The sequence below is a fragment of the Ostrea edulis genome, chromosome 4 (genome assembly GCF_947568905.1).
Source record: "Ostrea edulis chromosome 4, xbOstEdul1.1, whole genome shotgun sequence".
Taxonomy (NCBI): Eukaryota; Metazoa; Mollusca; class Bivalvia; order Ostreida; family Ostreidae; genus Ostrea; species Ostrea edulis.
The window spans coordinates 16,314,063-16,339,062 of NC_079167.1; the positions used below are offsets into that span (position 1 = coordinate 16,314,063).

At 33.9% G+C, this 25,000-nt stretch overlaps 2 protein-coding genes across 7 annotated transcripts in view; one reads left to right on the forward strand and one right to left on the reverse strand.

The window, feature by feature from the left end:
* Nucleotides 1-8,034, forward strand: part of LOC125668456 (UDP-N-acetylglucosamine/UDP-glucose/GDP-mannose transporter-like) — a 49,969-nt gene extending 41,935 nt beyond the window's left edge. For all 4 annotated transcript variants that reach the window (XM_048902648.2, XM_048902649.2, XM_048902651.2 and 1 more), the window contains 7 exons: nt 37-108; nt 630-698; nt 2,016-2,118; nt 2,853-2,945; nt 4,500-4,646; nt 5,714-5,796; nt 7,013-8,034. In XM_048902648.2, coding sequence (XP_048758605.2) covers nt 37-108; nt 630-698; nt 2,016-2,118; nt 2,853-2,945; nt 4,500-4,646; nt 5,714-5,796; nt 7,013-7,112 — 667 coding nt within the window. In that variant the 3' untranslated portion in view covers nt 7,113-8,034. The remainder of the gene's footprint in view (nt 1-36; nt 109-629; nt 699-2,015; nt 2,119-2,852; nt 2,946-4,499; nt 4,647-5,713; nt 5,797-7,012) is intronic.
* Nucleotides 8,035-14,588: 6,554 nt separating this feature from the next.
* LOC125668734 (heparan sulfate glucosamine 3-O-sulfotransferase 5-like) overlaps nt 14,589-25,000 on the reverse strand; it is a 55,089-nt gene continuing 44,677 nt past the window's right edge. For all 3 annotated transcript variants that reach the window (XM_048903110.2, XM_048903108.2, XM_048903109.2), the window contains exon 3: nt 14,589-22,027. In XM_048903110.2, coding sequence (XP_048759067.1) covers nt 20,939-22,027 — 1,089 coding nt within the window. In that variant the 3' untranslated portion in view covers nt 14,589-20,938. The remainder of the gene's footprint in view (nt 22,028-25,000) is intronic.

The window sequence follows — 25,000 nt, forward strand, 5'->3', positions numbered from 1 at the left end:
AGTGCAAATCTAATATTGATGAATTGTCTTTTACAGTTTGCCTATGTTTACAATATTAAGAAGATTCACCATTCTCTTTACAATGATTGCAGAGTATTATGTTCTTAAGTAAGTGGCATTTGAAATGTTTATCTGTTAGAGAGAGAGAGAGAGAGAGAGAGAGAGACAGAGACCAGACAGATACACAGACACACACAGAGCAAATAAGAATCAGTCAGGTTCTATCTGTATGGTGTATTTTTTAAAAAGAAAATCTATGTACTGTAAAATTAAATTTCAGGGGTTAAGTTTAGTTGATTTTGTGGTATGGACATGCCCCCTAATTCATATCATCCATAGACATGTTTAATCAAACTACAGTATAGAATAACAAATCTTCCTTATAAACATATCTCTCATACTCAATTCACTAATGTTTCACTCCACCAAACGTATGGCAGTACACAAGTTTGATGAAGATCAACCCTTTGGTTTGTCTTTTAGTTGTTTTTTTTGGGGGGGTGGGGGGGATTTCTAATGCTACATTTGAATATTTGTACATGTGTCTTTAAAATGACTTAATTAACATTTCATGATGTGGAATACAGTTCTTCTACATCTGCTCAATTATGTCTCGTTTTTATTTTTAGTGTAAAAGCACCAAGACTGGTTCAGTTCACAGTTTTTCTCATGATATTTGGTGCATTAGTTGCTGCCAGGTAAAATTACATTTTCCTTTTACGCGTACATAAGTATCTATTTACTTATATACTGTCGACTTGCTTTTATTTGTAGGGTCATTATTCCAGGGTCAGAATCCTGCAGATTTATGTTCTCAGTTTTAATTTCAAATGGTCATAATTCCATAGATTTGTATGTTAGGAAATTTTTTTATTTTCAATCATTTCATTATTATACCTATATCCACTTAACGGGGAATGATACATCATCAAAATGGCTGACTTCCTTTTGAAACATGAATGAACATATGAATATCAGCAATACTTGTATATTCCTTTTAAATAATTGCCTAGTTGGGTAGCTCAGTATGTTAACATGTTGACTGCTGATCTGTAAATCGTGGGTTTTGAGTCTAGCCAGGGTTTTAAATTTTTTTCACCCAGATTACTTTCTACTAAAACTGAATTTTTTAAAACTAAATGTAGTAAAATTGAAAGTTTTCAATTTCAAAATATTATTGTACATATCCTCCACTTTCCATCCATATCGGATTTCTCTGGTGTGTTATTCCTCCTTGGTGGCACCATTACATGGCATGTGACCTGAATTGTATATATAGATACAGGAATTTACAGTATATTCTACACCTTTCATATATTGGAAGCCTTTATTCAACTGATAGATTCAAAATATGAATTTATAGTTATGTCAGTTGTTTCTAAAAAAAAAAAAAGAAATGTAGTGTGCAGAAAGGAGTGTGTCTATGTATGGAAAATATTAAACAAAATAAAACAGAAAGAGATGTAGAAATGTTTTAATTGTTTGTTTATAAAAAACATTTCCACATGCATGTACATCCATATTTGTTTCTATTATACCTCAGAATGTTTTTGCTTTATAAATGTTAGGTGAATAAATTTGCTCTCTCTTCTGGATAACGCTAGCTGTGAAATAGTTTCTGAACTATCTCACCCTAGGGGGAAATAGTCTCGAAACCATTTACCAGATGCTATATTTTCCCTTGTTTTCTTTTCTGTGACGTCAAAGTCTCGTGATAAGTCTAATTACAGTTTACCACTCGGATCACCTCGGTCGATTCCATCTAGGCTAATGCCGTATGTTAGTTTACTTCACTTTGGTATGTCTGACACAAGTAAAGTCAACTTCGGTATAATAAAACACCTATTTACTGACTATTCGGACAATAGCAAGTTTATTGTCCCCCTCAACAGCAACTATTTCCCTCGCCTTTGCCTCGGGAAATTGTTGCTGTCTCGGGGACAATAAACTTGCTATTGTCCTCATAGCCAGTAAATAGGTGTATAATATACAAGTACTAGACTGTTTTTTTTCAGTGATGACTTGACCTTTGACCTCATTGGTTATGCCATGATCCTTCTTAATGATTTTTGTACTGCTGCAAATGGAGTATACACCAAGAAGAAACTGGATGCAAAGGTATGGAGAACTGACAACTCAAGTAGCTTGTTAGGACTACTTCATTAAGGTATTCAATGTATAACGGAAGGATGATGAACAATGTTAAATTCTAGCTGTGAAATGAATCAAGCAGTAAACAAAATTTTGAAAATTTCTATGGTGAATTACTTTCATTTGATGAACCCTTCACAATGATACCATGATTACAAAAATCTCACCATCCATTTACTAGATATGAAATATGGTTGTTATACTTTGAATATCTTTAAAATGGAAACCTCTATCAAGTCACTGGTCTTATATATCAGCCATAAACTATATGCTTACATATCTTTTTCACTAGCCCATTGGGCTCCTCAAAGTCTACAGTCACGATCCAATACTTGGTTGTGTCGTGCACCGGGCTAGAGAGGATTTCATGTTATATCAACATACAAGAATTATTTCATCAGTTCACTGCAAACTCACACTTATCAAAGTCAAACACTTTTGAAAGCTCACATGAGCCAAAGGCTTTGTAAATGAGCTGTCCTAATTGAAGTTTGCCTATCCCGTATCTTTCTGTCCGTTGATTTTTAAATTCCTATAAAATGTTCTTGATTTAGTGGAAAATTTCTTCTGCCAATTAAAGGCACTAAAAAGAATAAACCACCAAATGTAATACATTTACAGTAGAAAACAAATGATAATAATCTTTTAGACTTAATACACTATATGTGAAAAAGATAATGCATGTGCTGGACTTATTTCAGGATCTTGGCAAGTATGGTTTACTATACTATAACTCCCTTTTCATGATCTTACCTGTGGCAGCTTTTGCGTGGTACAATGGAGCTATTGCAAAGGTAAGTACGGTCTGCTCTCTCTGTTGATAAATAGCTGATTCAGCATCATTACAGACACCCATAGTTCTAGATGTATATTATTGTCCATCCTGTAGTCTCTCTGATGACTTACTGCTAATTGGCTTCATTTGACAATTTGTGTGGACAATTCATGGCCTCCTCTTGAAAACACTTAACCAATTTTAACCAAATTCAATATACATTTAGTATCATTATGAATTTATGAAAATCGATGGAATTATTCAAGGTTGCCATACTGCAGTGCCTTAAGGGCAAAAACTAAAAGTTATGGATTCTTTAAAACTCATCTTCTCTTCCTTTGGACATAACTGAAGACAAAGTTCAAAGTAGTCTCGCTTTTTTTCTTCTTCAGACTCTTGCTCTCAAAACTTTACATAAGCAAGAGTCTGGTACAATATGCCAGTTTCGAGATAAGAGCTCTTCTGTGTAGGAGGTGCATTTAGTGGAACTTTGAATGCCTGAGTGGGACAGAGTGGACCTACAGTCACTGAAGACGACGATAAAATGTATTAAAAGCGGCTTCTGTTTAAGTATGTAAATGTAAGAAATACAAAATACTATTGAAAGAAATGTTTTACTGAAGTGGAAACATAAAAACATTGTCATATTTGCAAGTAATATCCTAGATATGATATGCACAAGCAACAAAATAATGTGATGTAATAAGAATTCCATGTATTTAATTATTCCCTGAATACATATCATTTACTTAGTTTGTGTATCAGACGAATTCGGTTGATGAAACTACGTATGAGAAACTTTCTGAGCACATTCCCTTATTTGTCCTACTTCCTCATGTAAGCAAATTGTATCACACCTGTGTATGAAAGTTTTCTAAAGGGAAATAACTTAGACGTATCTCGAAACTGGCGTATTCCTATCTTATTTTTGTGATTTCATATGGAGGCTTAGCGAGAAATTTGTGTTGTTTCTGATTAGCTGATAGAGACACACTTGCAGTACATTTACATGGCGGAACAGAAGTTCGAAGAAGCTGTTCATCTCTGTTTACAAAAATGAAATTTTCAACTGAAAGACTTTCAGTTATCTATAAGACATAATTACATGTATATGAGAAGTAAATTCACTCATGTTCCTTCATGGGAGTTGCCATTTTGGTTTAGCGCCATCTACTGGTTACAAAAATAAAATAGGAATCATATCAGACTCTCACTCATGCAAAGGGAAGGTGAGACTAAATTTTTTGTGGAAGCATATTAAATGATCCTGGGTTTCAAACTGCAGAAGAATAATGTTCTGATTTTCAGAGATTATTAAATTCTAATGTACAGTGAAGCCTATCAAATCCCACACCTGTTTACTCCGTTTCACTGTGAAATTCGACCAAAGTTTCATTCCCAGTTATTTTTTTCCATTTTCTTTACACTGTGCAATCCGACATCCTGTCTAATCCGATACAAAATTTATCTAAATCTCACAGCTTGTCAGGTTAGATAAGTTTCACTGTTTTGTTACTTATTGTGTAGCTAGTTTGTACATTTAGTGCTGATCAATTTCTTTTTCACTGAATAGGGCCTGGCCTATGAGAGTTGGGGAAACCCCTGGTTTCTGCTGCAGTTTTTAATGTCATGTACTCTGGGGTTTGTTCTGAACTATTCCATTGTGCTGTGTACTCATCATAACTCAGCTCTGACTACCAATATTGTTGGGGTGTTAAAGGTAAGAAGAAATGAAATAGACGAAGGAAAAATTTAAAAAGGCAAACAAGACTCATTTGCTGATTATGTGAGTTTTTACACAGGTCAGGGTGGAGGACATTCCATATTGCTGTGGTCACTTGGAGTAATTCTCATACCAATCATTTCCCATATTTTTAATTGTACCGGGTATACAAGATTATTAATTGGACCTAAATTGAACAAAAATATTAAATACCTCCCTGTCAAAATTATATGCTGTCAGAATACAGATCCTGCATTCACTCTTGTCATATTTATACACTGTCAGAATACAGATCCTGCATTCACTCTTGTCATATTTATACACTGTCAGAATACAGATCCTGCATTCACTCTTGTCATATTTATACACTGTCAGAATACAGATTCTGCATTCACTCTCGTCATATTTATGCATTTCTAACTTATTTAGCACATAAGTAAAATGCAGCATGATGCTGTATCAATCGTGTACAAATTTGCAGAATCATGTTTGTTAAAGCTAAAAGATGGGTCTGGTATAATATATAATTTTAAAATTTGTAAATTTTCAAAATACTCAAATCACTTTCTACATTAAAAAATAATGAATGTATCACAATTAGATAACTTAATATCACTATATTTCTAGATATCAATCTGGGCAAAGAAACTGTTTTTTCTTCTCTACTTTGCATTTCTTTCATTGTGTACATCACCCTAGACCGTTGCAGGTTTAAAAATGTATGTCTGTATTTTTAATTGCATTTTTGCAATGCAGGTACTGTAAAACACGCTTATAGCGAAGTGCTGGGGACGAAATATTTTGATTCGTTAGAAATGTAATTCTGTATATCCAATAAGTTCATGATATGTTTTAAAACTACAGGGAATGAAAATCACTTTGCAGTAAAAATGAATTCATTATAAGCATGTTTGCTGTAACCATGTTTTATAGTACTGTATTCTGAATTGTTTTTTTAAGATTTAACTACAATGTGGATTATTCCCACATGACCTTAAGAGAAAATAGATGAAAAAAATCTTTAAAATCAGAATTTGCTGTATTTTGAATATCTTTTTTTTCAGAATCTTTTAGTTACCTACATAGGAATGTTTGTAGGGGGTGACTACCATTTTAGTTGGATTAATTTCATTGGATTAAATATAAGGTAATTATTTAGAAAATTGTTCTTTGTTAGAATATTCCAATGAAATTATAAGAGAATCTATAGTCAGTGGTTACAACATTTAGAATTATCTTGATTTGGAACTCATATGGTGACTATTCTAAAATTTACAAAAACAGGAAGGGATGATCGATGATTAATTCCCTGGATAGTGGGATTTTTTCCCCCACCATTTTCATTTACAGACAAGTCGTAAGGTGGAGACTCGCTATTGTATAAAGCAAAGCATTTATTTTTTTCTAAGTTATGGAATTTCCATTAGAAACAAAATTATATATGCATGGCTAAATCCTTATTTAATGAAGCAATGTTTGAAATCATTACAATGTGCCTTGAACAATGAATTTGCTGTTGGACATTTATGATACATTGAACAATAGATGTCGATCACAGGACTGGACCCAGGGAATGCTCACAATAATTTCCCTATACATTGCGTATAAAACTACCTTTTTTTTAAAAAAAAATTACAAAAGTGTTCACAATTTCAGAACAATATTTTATGACCAGCCATTGCAGAGATATGATGATTTAAACAAAAGTGCATTAATTTTTCATAAAAATTTTCCAGGAGACATTTTTGGTCCAATCAGATGACAGAAACACCATTAATCTTGGAAATATTAATAGCAACCATAAAGTTTTACGATAATTTTACAATTAATATAACAAAATATTGTGGAGAAGTAACAATAAAATTGCCGTGTTCATTTTTATTTGAAAATTTCTTCTGTACATTTATATGAAAAATAAAATATTAATAAAGATGACTTTGTATGAAATATACAGCAAAATGTTTGTTTGCAAGCTCCCTCATGTTCCTCTATGTAGTTCTGTATAGTAAATCTACATGCAGGCATACATCACTATTTTTAGACCATATTTACTGGAAATTACATTTGATTTGCGTGAACATTATTCACAGGTAATTTTGTGACACTAGTCACTTGTGAGAATTCACTTTCTGTGAAGAAACTCTTAAACATTATAGAAGCTAGACTTTGGCAATGAATAATAATTTGTGAAAGTTATGTCATGTGAATAAATACATCATTGCATCCTCGCAAAAATGAGGTCTCGGGGGGAAATAAAAGTGCATGATTTACATTAGTTTAAGAACCTGTAAATATCTCTATCAGATACTACAGATTTGTATACTGAATTTTTGTTAAATGATTCTCATATTGCATTGTTTCAGTGTGTCAGGAAGCCTAGTGTACAGTTATGTGACTTTCAAGAAGCCGTCCACCAAGTTAGTAGTACCCAAGAAGCCAGAGAAACCAGTACAAACAGTATAGTAGATGATGTCCAATTTCCTTGTATTATGTGTATTATGTTTGTGCATTACAATGTTACTGTATGATGAGGAAACAAGAATGCTATTTTAGGTGAAGAGAAGAAATGATGTGTTATATATATGTGTTCATTATCAATGTGTATGTTAGGTGGATATTATTGATTGCCCCCTTTTGGGTGTCAGGAAATTAAGAGATGAAATATTATTTTGTTATAGGCCTACACTGTTTTTTTTTTCTCTCTCAAATTCTTCAATTAATTATACCAGAACTTTACTTTAAAATGTAGATTATACTTTATGCTGTTAGGGTGCCGTGGTCGTACATGAATACTGACTCGGTGGAAAAGACTACAGTAGTTATGTTGACTGATGTCATACTTAAATTTGTACATTTCATTAATCGTTTATGGCCTTAATAACGAAAACAATTGTAAGTTTTATGATAAGTAACCATTTCTTCCAAGTTTGTTGAAGTATTATTATAGCACAATATGAACTTAATATTTTTAAAAAATTGCTTCCTCATGAGGTATTATATTTAATGTACATCATACACTTCTTTGCAAGTGAATCTCATTTTATGAAATCCATATTTTTTTGATTGCCATATAAGTGTATATATATATACAGCAAAAGTTTCTGTGATCGTGACCTTGAACTTAATAACAGTTTGATAATAAATTCAATAAACAATCAGTTTGAAATACATGGATATGTATTAATGAACCCAGAATTAATGGATATTTCAATTGATGAGAACTGCATGTACATAGATTTTTATTATTGCATTGTTTATTGTTATTGTTCATTATTATTTTACCAATGATTTCATTTTGTTTTTTGGAATCTGAATTTTTAATGAACTTTCTACAAGAAATATTTTACTTTTTCATGCATCCAGGGAAATAAAAGATTGAAGTGGGTATAATGTTAGTTATTTTTAAATTTCTAATTAATGGTGTTTGGGTTTATTGATTTATTGAGGGCGTATTGAATCTTCTATAGAAAGAGAGGTTTAATATAGGCAGGAAAGTGTTTGTGAACTTTGTATATGATGAATAGATTATGAAGAATAAATAAAAAAAAAAACTGTTTGAAGCAGTAATTGTGGTACAGAGTAATGCAGTAATTGTGGTACAGAGTAATGCAATTTATTCGAAAAGTTTGCCTCATATATATCTTGATACACACCATCATCCAACTGCATGGCAACTGATTTTATTTTTAAAGTGTGGATTACTACCCTTTTCTCTTCAACTTTTGTATGGACCCTCTTTATTATACCCCCCAACTCACACCCCAATCCATCTCGACTTGATCATCAACCCATTTCTTTGGGTGGGATATACTATTAATTGTGTTTTACATCACATTTTATATAAATGCCTGCACATGCGCAGTTTTCACAAAATAATAAGTTATCTTGTTTCTTACACATAATTCAATGCATGGACTTCAATGTGTTATTCACAGTTTTATTTTTGCAGATCAGCTGGCAATTTGAAAACGGTTCATAACAATTGATATTTATTAACTTTTGTCAGTAATAAACCTGTGTTGTGTCAATGTATTTTATTTCTCAATCAAAGCACTGACAACTTGACTTGATATAAAACCTTACAGTTCACAAATTATAGAAATAAGGAATACATTTTTGTAAATATCTAGTTTGTATGCAGTATGAGGGATGTAAAATAAACACTTGAAGCCTGGGGTACTATACAGATTTACCTCCCCTTCCATTGTTTGTAAACCCACACAATACAAAGAATCTAGAAATTTGTTCCTTGAATATTCACAATTATTGAATTACATGTAATATTTACACTGCATGTATAAATGAAGCTGCAGTTAGTGACAATTGATGATTAAAAGAAGTGGTATTAGAATAAAAGGATTGCTTTTTGACAAAATTACGATCAGAAATTGTCATGACTATTGTTGTAAAGGGCACTCACACTTTCCGTTGCACATAGGAACTTTCTTGAGATTTACAGAGATCTCTGCCCTGGCAAATATTTCTAGTACAATCTATCATTGTGTTCATTGGATTGTCTCGCTCACAAATATTATTTAAAAGTTTGTTGACAGTATTCAATGTGATGAGATAAGTGTATTTATAGTACATACATGTATTCACAACAATGAGATAAGTGTATTTATAGTACATACATGTATTCACAACAATGAGATAAGTGTATTTATAGTACATACATGTATTCACAACAATGAGATAAGTGTATTTATAGTACATACATGTATTCACAACAATGAGATAAGTGTATTTATAGTACATACATGTATTCACAACAATGGGGGGTGGGGTGTTTATAGTATTCACAGTGAAGGGGGTGGGATGGTTGGTGTAAATCTGTTAATTCTAGGTATAATCTGTGATTTTATGCTGCAACCCTCATATTAGTACGAAGTATGATTTAAGAACAAATACCATTCTCTTCAAATACATGTGTAACAGAAAAAGGAGAAAATATATATGGTTGGACTGGGAATCGAACTTGGGACGTCTGCATTACTAGGCAGGTGTACTAACCACTAAGGTATCCAGGCTAATGTCAATGGTCCATATAGCCCAAACACTACATTTGTCTCAATTTAAATTGTCTTTGCCCTCCAAGACATAGTCCTGGATTCGTTTGCCTCAGGTATGGTTACCTAATGGTACCAAATACAACAGGAAGGGATAAAATATATGACTGAACCGGGAACCGAACCTGGGACCCCTTCATTACTACTTAAGAGCTCTATAACCATGCACTGAGCTATCCAAGCTGATATCTACAGTCCTTATCACCAAACCACGTACTATACATTTGCTATCTACATTTCAAAGATCATTTGAACAATAGATGCATTGATTAACTGGTCTTATGATATTTTGAAAAGAAAACCATCATTTGAATACTGGGCTTAATTTTTTATTCATTCTTACGCAGCCTGACTGAAATTTTTGCAATGTCATGTAAGTGTATACCTTACATGATTGTTTATTGAATTGTTAGTTGAATTTTCCAAGCAGGCTATAACAACAAACGTATGTTGATTATGGTTTAGGATTCATTGCACTTACTGCAAGAATGAATGTATTCATAGAGATATTTTTATACTGGTTATTATATTTGTCACCTGTGTATTCATTGGTTGTCAAATTATGATGGAATTCTTTTTTTCAATAAAATGTTTGAAATGCATTATAATTTATGTTGAATATTTATATAATGCATATTAAGGTGAAAAATGAGTGAGAAGTGTATCTTAAATCTATTATTTACTAATGTACACTAAAAGATGAAATTATACACTAGCTGTATCTATGGAGTCCCAAATTAAGATAAACTCAAATAATTGAAGATATCTTTAATTATTTGAAGATATCATTAATTCATTTGATGTGCATAACAATTCAATTAAAGATCTCTTCAAATGATTAATAATATTTTCAAATCTAAATTATTGCATGCATTAATTTAATTATTGTAGGCATCAATTATTCTGCTGAATTGATGTGCTTTATAAGTTATGAATTGTTGCTCTCTTCAAATGAATTGATGATTATACCAACAATTAAAATGATGCACACTTAATAATTCAATTGAAGAGAGCATTAATTCAATTAATGGGTGCATCAATTCAATTAATGCTTGCAATAAATTAATTAGAGTTCTCTTCAATTGAATTATTGCATGCATTCAATTCAGGTAATGCACACAATAGATCAATTAATCCATGCAATAATTCTTCTAGAGAGAGCAATTATTTGATAAAAGATATCTTCAATTCAACATTGCCACATGAATTCATGATCTATAGTTACTCTCTTTAAAAAGAATTGATGCACACATTAATTCCTTATACAAAATTGTTGTATATCAATTGATATTAGACCAATAATTGATTTGATGAGCAGATCAATAATGAATTACTGCAGGCAATAATTGAATTGATAATATCTTCAAATAATTAATCTTCAATTATTTGTGTTTATGTTAATTTGGCACTCCATACATAATATCAATTCAGCAGTGTCACTGTGGTGTAATGGATGGAATTATTATTACTGGCAGTTTTCATATATCACTCACTCACTCACTATCCGAGTTTATCGTCTGTGTTCACTATCCGAGTTTATCGTCTGTGTTCCCTTCGTCAGGGGTTCGACGCTGTCTTTCTTTCCTTATGCTAATTAGTCTCCAGTGATCACGATCATGGGGATTAACTGTGTCCATTTGCCACTGCTTACGGTCTTGCCTGATGGTTTCTTTCCAATAGTCTTTTTAGGGCGCCCGGCTTTCTTTTTGCTTTCCAGTCTTAGGTCTCTGCAAGTGCTGATAGACCCCTTGCTTCTTTCAACGTGCCCAAACCAGCGAAGACAATATAAATATAGTTAAATAAAAAAGCAGGAATTGAATTGGTATTCAATATTTGTATTCATCTGAGGATGGATGTTAAAATCCAGAAAGCGCTAGTGATTTGAATTTTGAATATATTTTGGAACTGCATATTTTCCTGCTTTTTTATTTAATTATTTTGACTGTGTGATATCAACTCATCAACTCTTTCTATTTGGATATTATATATATATATATATATATATATATATATATATATAGAAGAATTCTCCTATAAACTTCTCTGTTAAACATAAAACCCCTCATAACTTTAGCCCCCACTTTTCCAAGATGCTGGGGGGCATACATCATCACAATTAAACACAGGTTATTGTTTCATTCTATTTCCCAAACCCGTGACTGCTAATATTCATAAGAATGAGCGAATGTTGTAGCAAGCAGCCACAGGTTTGTAAAATACAATGAAACAATAACCCGTGGTTTGTGACGATGGGGGTCATGTAGTGTGTACACACTTTAATCTACACTTCATGAGGAAGCTTGTTTAAAATTTAATATGATATTTTACACATGTGGTTCTCAAGAAGATTTTGAAAGAATATACTATTGATTCTGTAGAAAACCCTTTGAACCTCTATTGTAACCCTCAACTGGACCCTGGGGCCAATATGTGAACAAAGTTGAATCTACCGGTACACTTCATCGGGACCTTTAAAACTTCGAACCCCTCCAGCATCCCCACCCTGACCCCATTGGTCAGGGTGTTAACAAAGCTGAATTGTTACCACATAATTAAGGTTTCTTGCATGCATATCATTCTGACTTACAGTAGCCTTGTGGTTTTAGAGACAATTTGCAAACCACTGATTCTGGGGTGGGATTAGGTCTGTGAATGGGGGATAAAACAAGGACACTGACTCAGGCAAGTGTTGTGGTCCATGGGCCTCTTGTTTTGTTTGTGGTGATTTTTAATGACCTTAGATAAATGACTGGTTCACATAGTCTTAGTTTAGGTCATACCATCCTTTGTCCAAAGTGTGTGCATCTTAATGTCTCTTCTTTACAAAGTGATAGCAGGCTCACGATAGCAATGACAAAGGATTAATTTCCATGAAAATCTTTTGAAATGTACATATATTATGAAATCTAGAAATGATAATTATAATGAATGCAAGTCACATGATCACGTCGTATAAATAGCAGAGCCATGCAGCACTCTTAAGCTGGCTCACTACAGTTTATATTTGTGTTAATAGGAAAATGGCGGAATGTACAAGGCATTTGTAAGGAGGCAAGGGATGAGTTGGTGCTGTAAAATGTGTAATTACATGTATGCAAGGTGAAGATAACGAACAGTGATCAATCTCATAACTCCCACAAGCAATACAAAACAGATAGTTGAGCAAACATGGACCCCTGAACACACCAGAGATGGGATCAGGTGCCTAGGAGGAGTAAGCATCCCCTGTTGACCGGTCACACCCGCCATGAGCCCCATATCCTGATGTATATATAGTTAAACAGTTATAGTGAACCTTCGGGGCCAGCAAAAAACAGTTCGTTATAACCTAACTTGGTTATATATCCAAATATTTTCATTATTTCCCTTCATATGTTGTTGTCGGTTCCTTTTTATTTCCGTGCAGAATTACAGGTAATGTCCACACTAGTGGGCCCCCTTCCAGGTATCTGGCTAGCTGCACGCATGGCAGATCTCACCTCAGATCTCCATTTTTCCGGTCTTGAGGGTCGGCAGTAGAGAGCTTCCATTCTCTATGATCTTTCTCTGTCAGCTCTCTCCATGATAGCATTGGCCGACCAACTCTACGTCTCCCAGGAACTTGTATGTTTAGAGCACACTTGACTGAACTGCTGGATCTGACAATATGGCCATACCAGCGGAGTCTCCTTTCCCTTAAGATGAGGTTGAGGTCATCGATGCCAAGCCACCCCAGCAATTCAGTTGAACCTACAGTGGCCATATCTTCAGGCTTGATTTTACAGATCTGTCTTATCATGGCCCTGTCATTGCGTAGTAGGCGATGAAGATTTGGCTTGGTCAGTGCCCAGGTCTCACTGGCATGGGGGAATATATCACTTTGCATTAAAGCATTAAATTGTTATATTGATTGACTGAATTTGTTTAACCGTCTCAATAATATTTCACTCATATGGAGATGTCATAATTGCCAGTGAAGGGCTGCAAAATTTAGGCCTATGCTCGGCACTTATAACCTTTGAACAGGGAGGGATCTTTATCATGCCACACTTGCTGTGACACGGGACCTCGGTTTTTGCGGTCTCATCCGAAGGACCGCCCCATTTAGTCGCCTCTTACGACCTAATTCTAACCCAGATCCCTGCTGGAGTAAATTCTTATAAGGGTGTTTTACGGTATTGGCAAAATAAAGTGCTGGTGAGCAGCGTTCCTTTTGTTCATAAGTACTGGACTTAATTCTCACTATTATACATGTAATCCATATTCTTGGACCTGAACCCGGAAATTCCATAAGTTTGGTAGAGTCATCCAGACTCATAATCACTCAGTCTATCTGAATGTGGATTTTGCATGATTGAGTAATATAAGATTGGTTGGTTGTATATTTTTTAACGTCCAGAATTTTTCACTCGTATGGAGATATTGATGTCACCATTGCAGATGAAGGGCTGCAAAATTTAAGCCTATGCCCAGCACTTACGGACTTTGAGCAGGGAAGGATCTTTATTGTGTCACACCTGCTGTGACACGGTGCCTCCGTTTTTTAAGTCTTATCCAAAGGACTGCCCCATTTAGTGGTCTCAATTACGACAAGCAAAGGGTACTGAGGACCTATTCTAACCCGGATCCCCATGGGAAGTAGCATAAGAAATCTACAGTAAATAGGGATCAATGAAAATGACACAATAAGAATGACACTATAGGCTGTGAAAATGTAAAATGGCACTGTAGGACATAATGCTACATGAATTAGTGACACATGAATAAATGTTGCGGGGGGGGGGGGGGGGGTATAATGAGGTTTCACACAAATACACAGTGTGTGTTGATCTGACTGTCCTGGACCAATGAAATCAGCATTTCTTATCAATTGAAAGACAACAACCAGATGTCACATTAATAAATATAACTTTACTGGGGGATATAAATGTATATATTGTACAATGCAGTCCAATATTAAATGTGTAAAAAATCACACATAAACCCGTTCTTTTGCACAGGACCAAAAAAACAAACAAACCAACCAAAAGGATCCTTAAAACAGAATCCCTATATAAACATTATTAACAACTTTTGCTTACAATATGGGTATATAAAACATACATCATATCCACATAGAATATTGTTTACATAAAGAAATCGCCTTGGATACCAAAGATATATAGCATGCAAAATCTTACCAACAAAACTACTGAATTTCTATCTCTTTATAGGAACTCCATGCAAGCACAGCATAACCTTGGTTGCCAAGGATTCCATAGTTTTCATAGATGTTTACAAATACTAAAAGAGGTTTCTAAAAATACATAGGAACTATACATATTGCAATAAATTAATGGTTTCAGAAATCAATGACTACAGTTATATATACATAGACTAGGTTTAAAATAACCCTATCAAAGTCTCTACTATAGGTATCGAACTTTCAACTCCCAGTACTTTCATTAATTAATATATCGCAACAGCTTTATATAAAATGCAAAATAAAAGGTAATCCTTTTATTTAGTTCTCAAAATTGATACTGTATCAGTGTATGTGTATTTATTCAGATATTCACATTTCGATGCACTCCCATTTAGTGTACTAAATGATGATCAATTCCAAAATATGAATCTTCATGGATATAATAAATACTGATAGCACTTATTTATGATTGAATCTGCCAAATCATTCTTGACCTACAAAAAGTAAGTACAAATGCAGATATTTTTGACGAAAAACGTTTTGTTTAACTTGCTGGAAAATACTGCATATATAATAATCTCAATACTTAATACAGAGTTGTTGGTGGACCCAGAAAATACCATCAGTTTCATATAAAAAATTAAGAAATAACGTAAGAAAAAAAACAAACACCCGTGGGCCTTCACAGTCACCCGTGTAACACACAACCAACAATGGTACCATGTCATTGGTTAACGGAGATACCTCTCAACATCAACCTTCAATTTGTGCATAGCATGAACTATTGATATTCCTCTGCCAAGACGTTATGCCCCACAGAAGTAATTGAACAGAACAAACTTGAATCTGCACTACCTGATGCTTGCATATTAATATGACTAATTCTGCCCCTGCTGCTCTTAAGAATAATATTTTTCAAGATTTTCTCTTACATATTCTTATGTAAAACTTTGATCCCCTATAGAGGCCCCATCCTACAACCCTACCTCCCATTCCCTAGCCATGAATTGAACAAACTTGAATCTGCATGTGGATTCTTGCATATTAACACCACTAATCATGGCTCTGTTATTCCTGAGAAGAATTTAAATGATTTTTTCCTGAATATTTCATGTAAAACTTCAATCCCTATTGTAGCCCCACCCTATCCTGGCTATGATTTTGACAAAATTAAATTTTCAGAATGTCAGGAAGCTTTCACATAAGTTTTCATCTTTTCTGGCCCAGCAGTTCTTGAGAAGAAGATTTTTAAATGACCCTATCCTGTTTTTTGCTCTATCTTGATTATCTCCCCTTGGAAAGAAAGATGGCACTTCACTTGAATCCCCTTCACCAATGGATGCTCTGTGCCAAGTTTGGTTGAGATTGGCTTGATGGTTCTGGAGAAAAACAGGACATTGTGAAAAGTTTACAATGACAGACAATAGACAAATCTTGATCAGAAAAGCTTAATTGAGCAGTTGGCATAGGTGAGCTAAAATCTCTTTGGGCATAAGATATCTTCTAATGTCAGTATTAAAGATTTGCATCACAGTTATATTTAACTCTTTTGATGCCAGAGACACAGCCAATTCCAGGGGGCATGACCTAGGCTTCCCTATTAATTTTCACAATGCACTCAGTTGTTGTAATTGGCATTCAGAACTGGAGAAATAATGCATTTTGGCTAAATGAACCTCAAAAGCCCTGTCCTAGCACCCAGACCCCTAGCTGCAATAATGTAGCCCTCTCCAACATTTTTTTTTGGTCCCAAAAATGTCAGAATAAACAAAAAGTTGGAGAGCTAAATTATTGCAACCCAGGGGCCATGAATTTTCGTCTTGATAGAGGCTTCTCTCTGTATCATTTTGTTATTTGATGTCAAGAAGATAATAATGTACATAATGATATATTTTCACTATGTGAGCCATCAAGAACCCCAGACTCAAGGGTTATGAATATCAAAAGTTGGGTAGAGGCCTCTCTCTTCATTATTACTATGAATACAGTATGGCTGTTTGATGTTCAGAAGTCAAAAATGAAATTTGTTAAGAAATTATGTATTTCCACTTTATGAGCAATAATTAGATGTGCCCTGGCACCAGAACCCTAGACTCAGAGGCCATGAATTTCAATTTTGTCGAAGAAGCTTTGCTTTCAGTATTACTCTGAACATCATTTGGGTTGTTTGATGTCCAGAAGTTATGGAAATTATTTTAAAGAAATAATGCATTTTCATTATATGAGCCACAAGAACTTTACCCTAGCATTAGATCCAGGAGCCACAAATTTCACAATTTTGGTACAGGCTCATCTCATTGAGTCAGTGAGGACCATCATAGCATGTCTGACCGAAGAGGCAAAAATGTCAAATTTTTGGTAAAGGCCTCCTTATTTGTCTCGACTATGCATACACATCCCCCCCCCCTAAATGTCATAGAGTATTAGAGTATAGAAAAGATTTTTGAAGATTGCATTTTTTTTAAGGGTTTGGCTTTGTCCCTCAGCCCTAAAGAAGTGTCACTATTTTTGTTGCCCTTACCCCATAAGTACTATTTACCAATTTTGATAAAAATTCAACTAGTACATGTAGTATATGAGAAGACTTTGAAAATGTTTAACCGATAATGCATGATGAACAACAGACAAGCCAGACAAAAAATACCAGATCACCTGAGTATACTCATAAAAAAATGCACAACTCCAAAGAAGCAAAGTAGATACCAGTAAAGAAATGTGCACAAAAAACAATTATACCCTGCTTGTTAATCTAAAATCACAAATATCATAAATACCTTGATTGTTTCACCTGAATATGGGCAAGAAAAAATATTCAGGTATTTGTGGCTGGCCAACAATATCTGGGTCACATCTTGCAACAATTCAGTCTACTTCTGTGCATTCATTCATATTTGTTTGCTTTGATGACATATGTATCTTTTCCTTACAAACTTCTATAGTACAATAAATGCTAATTAATAACAGTACAGTAAATGCTAAACAACATGCAGTTCACAACCATCAATCACAGACAATACATACAGCCATAAGAAAAAAATAGTCACATCATATAAAAAAAATATTGGACAACCACAAATACCCTATTGTATGAGCAAACCAATCAATACACCGTATTACATTGTCCCAAGAATGAGCTTTGAAAAAACCTTAATTCTGATTCAAACTCTAAACAGTAAATATCATACATTCTCTTATCCATTTTTAAAGATATCTCTAAAGTGATATTTTATATAGCTTTATCCAATGAGTCGAATGGAAACACATGTATTTTGCTGAGCAAATACACACTACACGTTAAATAAAGCGAATATAAAATCACATTATTATTCTAAATGTTTTATTTTTATACTAATTGCATTTGAATTTCTTCCTTTGTTTATGCCACCAATTCAACTACATGCAAGGTTGCATTGTGATTTTACTTGTGTGCAACAACTGGCAGTACCTTCATCCAATGAGTATTGAATAAAGTTAAAGTTTATCCAATGGGTATTGGATAAAGCTACAGTTTATCCAATGGGTGGTTTACATTAACACACGCATGAGATGAAATAATCAAAACATGGCAAAGTGATTATTTGCCAACATATTGGACTCGTACCCTTTCCCTAATGGAAGGTGATATCCTAAAATTTTGTCAATTTCTGGTAATTTTCATGTCATTTCATTAGAGGGGGGGGGGGGGGCAAAAAAGTTTTTCTTTCACCTTCTTAACAAAATTTAATATCACCTAATTTGCAAACCCAATTATTCCCATTTATCAATGTTTTGCCAGCAATAAACCTTTGATGTTCATAAAAAAGAAACAGGTTAAATTACAAAACCTCTAGATTGTTTATACTATGGGAATATATCATAACAAATGGAAGCATGGAACAAGTTCTGCAGGACTGGCTTCAGGCAAATTATCCTGGGCTTCCATTGTTTTCATAACCCCATAAGACAAACAACCTTGGCATTCATTCCTTGAATCACTCTATTTGACATTGCTTAAGGTTGGTATATTTATATAACTACACAAATAGCAGTGTGGCTTCGGAGAGATACTTTATTACATTGTCTCAAGAGTAAGCTTTGAAAAGGACTGTCAATCTCTGTATAAATATTTCACAGAGGGTATAATAATCGATACATGGGGAAGTGCATAGTTGCCAAACCATCATACTCATCCCCTAAAGAAGGACAATATGCTATAAGTTCCTCAATTTCAGGTATCATTTGTGTCAAAAAACCCTTAGATATTCAACATCATCCATTTTGCAAGCTCAAATCACCCAATTCAAAATTGCTTAAGGTTGGCCAGGAAGTGGCAATGTAACTCTGGGCAGACAAACAGACAATCCAACAAAATTGCATATTCTGATACATGTACATGTTTGTCGAAATAACACATAATTTCATTAGGAGATAATGAAATCAACAAGAATGAAAAAATGTAAGCACAATCACATGTATATGTAATTGAAAAGTCAAAAAGGGCTACTTGAACAAAAAGTTCAAATGTACAATACCTGTAAATAGGCATCATGCTCATAAAAAGAACAACTGCCATGATCGCACACATGCAATGATCTTAATAATAACAACCAAACAAACAAACAATTTTCAAAGATGTGTAGGTACAGCATCTTATGTACAGATAGAGTTTGGCTTGTATACTTCATAGAGTTAATTTTGCAATAATACCTAAATGTAACAGCAGGTACTCTTTTTTTACTTAAAGTACTTTTAAGATGAAATAATAAAAAAAGTCAATCTAATTAAAATCAGATTCTTTGATCTGCTCACATACAGTGTAAGTCACTGAGCAAGTGTAGAGATATACGTGAGTGGATCAAAGGATATGATTTTAATTAGATTGGAAAAAAGTTCAAACAATTGGCAAGTAGAAGCACAAAGTAGTTTTCTATACATAAGTACATTGATACAAGTATATGTAAGATATAACTCTGTGGTCATGAAAAGAAAGCTTTACAACATCTATAGATCAATCCATAAAACGGATTCAGATTCTGCTGCCTAATCTTAAAACCCTCGGATCTACAACTGCACTGAGTGGATAGTCCACATTTCTAGCACTTTTCAGTCAGGGAGTACATTACTAGTATAACCAAGAAATCCACACGATATGAATATCCAGTTACCTAATCTCTATAGCCAAGTAAAAATTATTTTCTACAGTCCTTCAGACAATTTTTTTCTTAATTTGAAAAGCTATCATGTTCTTCTACAATATCTAATGTTTAGTATGTAATAAGCCTTTGCATTTTCATTTCTTATTGAAGGCACTATGATGTGCAAGTGACCTTTCAACCCAACAAAAAACCTAAATCTATACTTATAAAAAAACCATCATCACAAAATATAAATATCTAGGTGGATTAACGAAAACAATGGAAGCCTATGGGAATTTCTGCATAATCCTAATCATACAAATTATCCCGGCTTCCATTGTGTATATACCCCAATACCACCGACATCCTACACATTTATTCCTTAAAACAGTGATCGCAAGTTACAAATGCACAAAAAACTTCTTAACAACTAAAGACCACTTTCTGTTAAAAAAGACTTTTCTGTTCTATTTCAGTATTTAAGCATACTTATTATTTAAAAATGGTCACATGGAATTGTAAAGCATACAAACTGAACCTTTTGACACACTGAGCATTAATGTGTTAACAATTGCAAGAAAAATTGAATTTTTTTTTTTTTTTACAAATACTACCCAAATTGCAATTTATGGTATTCAAGTGTCTAACTTGGGCTTAATTAACTGAATATGTAAGTATATGGATATCTCATATTTTACAATGGGTTAATTGTTCTATGGTTAGCGGCCCACTCACTGACCACATTGCCATGTACAGGAAATCTACCACAGTCTACCTTTATACAATGATACAAAAATGAAGATTTATTGCAACCGTTAACCATTGGTGTAAAGGAATGTCATTTGACAGAGGTTATTGAACATCGTATTTGTCCATATCTTGAGTTATGTCCCTTTGAAACTCAGAGAAAGGAATGTCAGTAGAAGTCTTTCCTCTTGGAATTCAGATTATAGATCTCCTCCCTGAGATGGGCCACTTGAAAGTTCTTCCAACTAGCTGAAAGAACTTCTTGTTATAGGGTTCAAAAAAGTCGTTCAGCTGCTTCACAACATCTGGGTCAATCTTGGGATGAGGTCGGCCCTTGGTTCTGTTTAGGCATTTGTGTGCACCATTTGGTTTGTTGATGCAGAAAAACCTTTTGTCTCTATCAAAAGTAAAATGACCCTCTTGAATATAATGCCTGAGGCCTAGAAATGTCTCCACTTTTTCCAATTCTTTCTTTGGATGGTACACCAAATTGTCACCATCCACAATATGAATTTGTTCCAGAGGAAACTGTTTTAGCCATCTTTTCGTGTGAATGTAATATAATGAACGATTAATTGCCTTATAATTGATTCTCACTCGTCCTGTATCCATATTAATGGCCAAATCTTCAAAATCCTCCATTTCTAAATCTTTTGATTCCCGTACATCTTTGATTTGGGCATAATCAGACACAGCTCTGTATACTGGATCTTTCACAATCAGCAACAGTTTGATAGAAGAATTCATCATTTTTACACGAAAGGGTGTGTTCCAATCCACAAAATAGTTTGGGGACTTCTCTATTGTGAGCTGCTCTTCAAATGATTGAGGCATTCTTCTGCGATACCAGTCAATTCCTTTACTATAGTTTTCATTATTATCAAAGAAATGGATTTCATCTGGAGCAACTTGTACATCTGGATGAATCTTTAAAAACTGAAGCAAAGCTCTTGTTCCACCTTTACGAACACCAATGATGATGCAATGTGGAAGTCTTCGCTTTGAATGTGCAATCTTTAAGTTCTTCTGGTAATGAAGTTTGTTCTGGGGTGCTGCAATGAATTGCACAGATTTGTGGTCTGAACACACCTTAGATTGAAAATTTCCACCAATACATGCTACCAAGACAAAAGCTGTGGCCAAAATCAAAATGACCACAAAAGCACTGATGCTTCTCTTGGTAAAGTAAGAGGAGACATACGTAAAGAAGGACTCCTTGGATGGTATCTTTTCTGTTTCATAAAAAGGCACAGCAGTATGTTTATTTTTGTTAGAAACCATGCTCTGAAAAAAGAAAAAGAAAAATATATATATTCATCAAAATTGCAGAGGGTATATATCTAATTCAATTATCTAAGCCCGCTTTCCACAAAAAATATTTTAAACAACAGGTCCATGCATGGGCCACATCGCTCAGCTGAGTCACCTTAATGGCCCATGTTTAAAGATTTTCCCTATATATTTCCATGTAAAATTTTGATCCCTATTGTGCCCCCCCCCCCTCCTCCCGGGGGCAATGATTTTTACAAACTTGAAATGTAAACTTCTTTGGCCCAATTGTTCTTGAAAAGAAGATTTTCAAAGATTTCCCCTAAATATTTGTATGAAAAACTTTGATCCCCTATTTTGGCCCCATCCTATCCCTGGGGTTAAATAACATATGGGGTTAGATAACAAGTACTTGAATCTGCAATATGTCAGGCAGCTTTCATGTAAATTTCAGCTCTTCTGCCTTAGTGGTCCTTGAGAAGATTTATAAATGACCCCACCCCATTTTTGCAATTATCTCCCCTATGAAGGGAGCATGACCTTTCATTTGAACAAACTTGAAATCCCTTCACCCAAGGATGCGTTTTGCCAAGTTTGGTTGAAATTGGCCCAGTGGTTCTGGAGCATCTTCGCAAGCAAAGTGTCCGATTTGCTTACTCTCATGAGAGTAAGCGAATCGGACACTTGGCTTGCGAAGATGGTTCTGAAGAAGAAGTTGAAAATGTAAAAAGTTTAGACGGACAGATGACATGTATATAGACAACAGGCGATCAGAAAAGCTCACTTGAGCTATCAGCTCAGGCAAGCTAAAAAGCAATACCTGATAAAATAAAACATTAAATCTTTTAGAAATTAGAATCTACTACATTCGCCAATTTATCACAAAGACAGAAAGGGTTTGTTTTTTGTCCCATTGAAAATTCATATTGAAAAGTCACTAGCTGTATTTGAAGTGCCACAAATTAAGACCTCTGCATGTTGTTTAGAGCCACAGCAGTGAGAGTTCTTGAACTTGTCAATGCCTGCCACAACATAGGACTTCTGATTTCAAGGTCTCATCCAGAACCATGACTCTAATATTTCTAAATGCCGAGTGTTTGGTAAAGAAGCAATCTTTTTTTTTTTATGTCTCTTGGTTTGACACTGACAAGACACCAATGGGGCTCAAATCCACTAGGATTGGTGCTTTCTATGTGATGTGACCTTGACCTTTGACAAATTAACTAAAAAGCTATAGGTGTCTTTATAGTCATCAGGTATTCATATGCAAAATACAAGTATTGTGTCTTTAAATCTACTTAAGCTATCATCTCAAATAAATGTGTGATAGGCAGATGGACAGCCGGACAGATGGATAATGTTCATAGAGACAACTAATGCCAAAACCAATGTCTTTTCCCCACTGGAGAGAGACATAATATCAGTACATGAAACCAGTAACGTTTTAAATAATAGCGTGAAAGTGGTTCAGCAGTTGCAATCTGAAAATTTCTTCATTCAATATACATATAACTGTTACCTGATGATAAAAAAAAAAATAAATGCATTATATGACTCAGTAAAGGTCACGCACCTTTTACAAATAATAGTGTTCAGGATACTGTATTTTGACAATTACCTGGTACATGGGTGAATTTGGTGTAAACAGTTTGAATGTCCTTGTTACTGGATACAACAACAATATTAAAGGTTATAAACCAACAAAAATAACTGAGCTGATTATGTCACTCACCCTACATCAGTAAATTTAAACAAGAATTTAGTAAAATATTCAAACTACTGGTATACAATATATGGTTAAAGTATTCTTACAAAATATTCTGTATCCAAGAATGTCGTATCAGAAGTAAGTAATACTTCACAGGTCCCTTTTAAGGAATCAATTTATAAGTAAAGTATGTTATTGGTGATTACTGCAAAGCATTAACCTGCATAAAGCTATCTTATAACTCAAAATATACTTTAGTCTTCTTAAATTCGTTCCTATAATGATTTAATTAATCACTTGATTAATATGCTTTTGATTATGTTTTATTATGAATTTTAAACTAAAAAATTTAGGGTTAATGATGTCATGTTTTATGTAGCAAATCATGAAAAATAAAGTATGTCTGCCAATCAAACTGTGTGTCACAATATTGAAACAGTATTAAAGCTGTCATGAATTTATATTAAATATATAGAAATTCGAAGTGTCCACTGTATTGTGAAGATGCTGTAATGGGTACCGTATATACTCGCCTATAAGTCGGTTGTATTTTTTAAGGTTATTTTGTAGGAATTTGCCATTGAAGTCGGTACAATTTTTTGTCAGAATCGATAGACAATTTCAAGTCAATGCTCTAGTGTTTTTACCCATGTTTCAAAAAATATTTTGAAAAATTAATAATTATGAGGTGCTCAATATCCAAGCCATATCTGTTTGGGGTTTAAACGCAACCCTTGATATATTATGATCGATGATCCCTTGTTTACCTACGCAATTATGGTCTCCTCATTACCAGTAACTGACACCGTGTTTACTTAGTGGCACGCGCCTCGCGGTTATTGTGGGGTTCCAGTATAATTCAATGTATCAACAATAGAGTTTTTAAGAGTCAAAAATGATCTAAATTATCTGTTAACAATATTCAATCTTTTATGAAATATATTTCAGCCGGTATACATATGAATATTTCAATATTAAATCGGGTTCGTAATTCAATTATACCGATAAACGATAGATTAGTTGAATTGAAAATATTAGTTACCGGTATGTAAATAACTTTTAACAAGATAAAAATATGTAAATACTTGTACTTTATACATAATTTTAAAATATATAAACAATACAATATGTCTAGATATTTGTGAACAATAATCATTTGTGTCCATGATAATCGTCGGAGTTGTTTAAAAAACACTACATTACGCCACCTAGAAAAATACCAATCTTCATAGGACGCGCCTATAAGTCGGACATAGAGTTTTGGACCAAAAATTGACTCC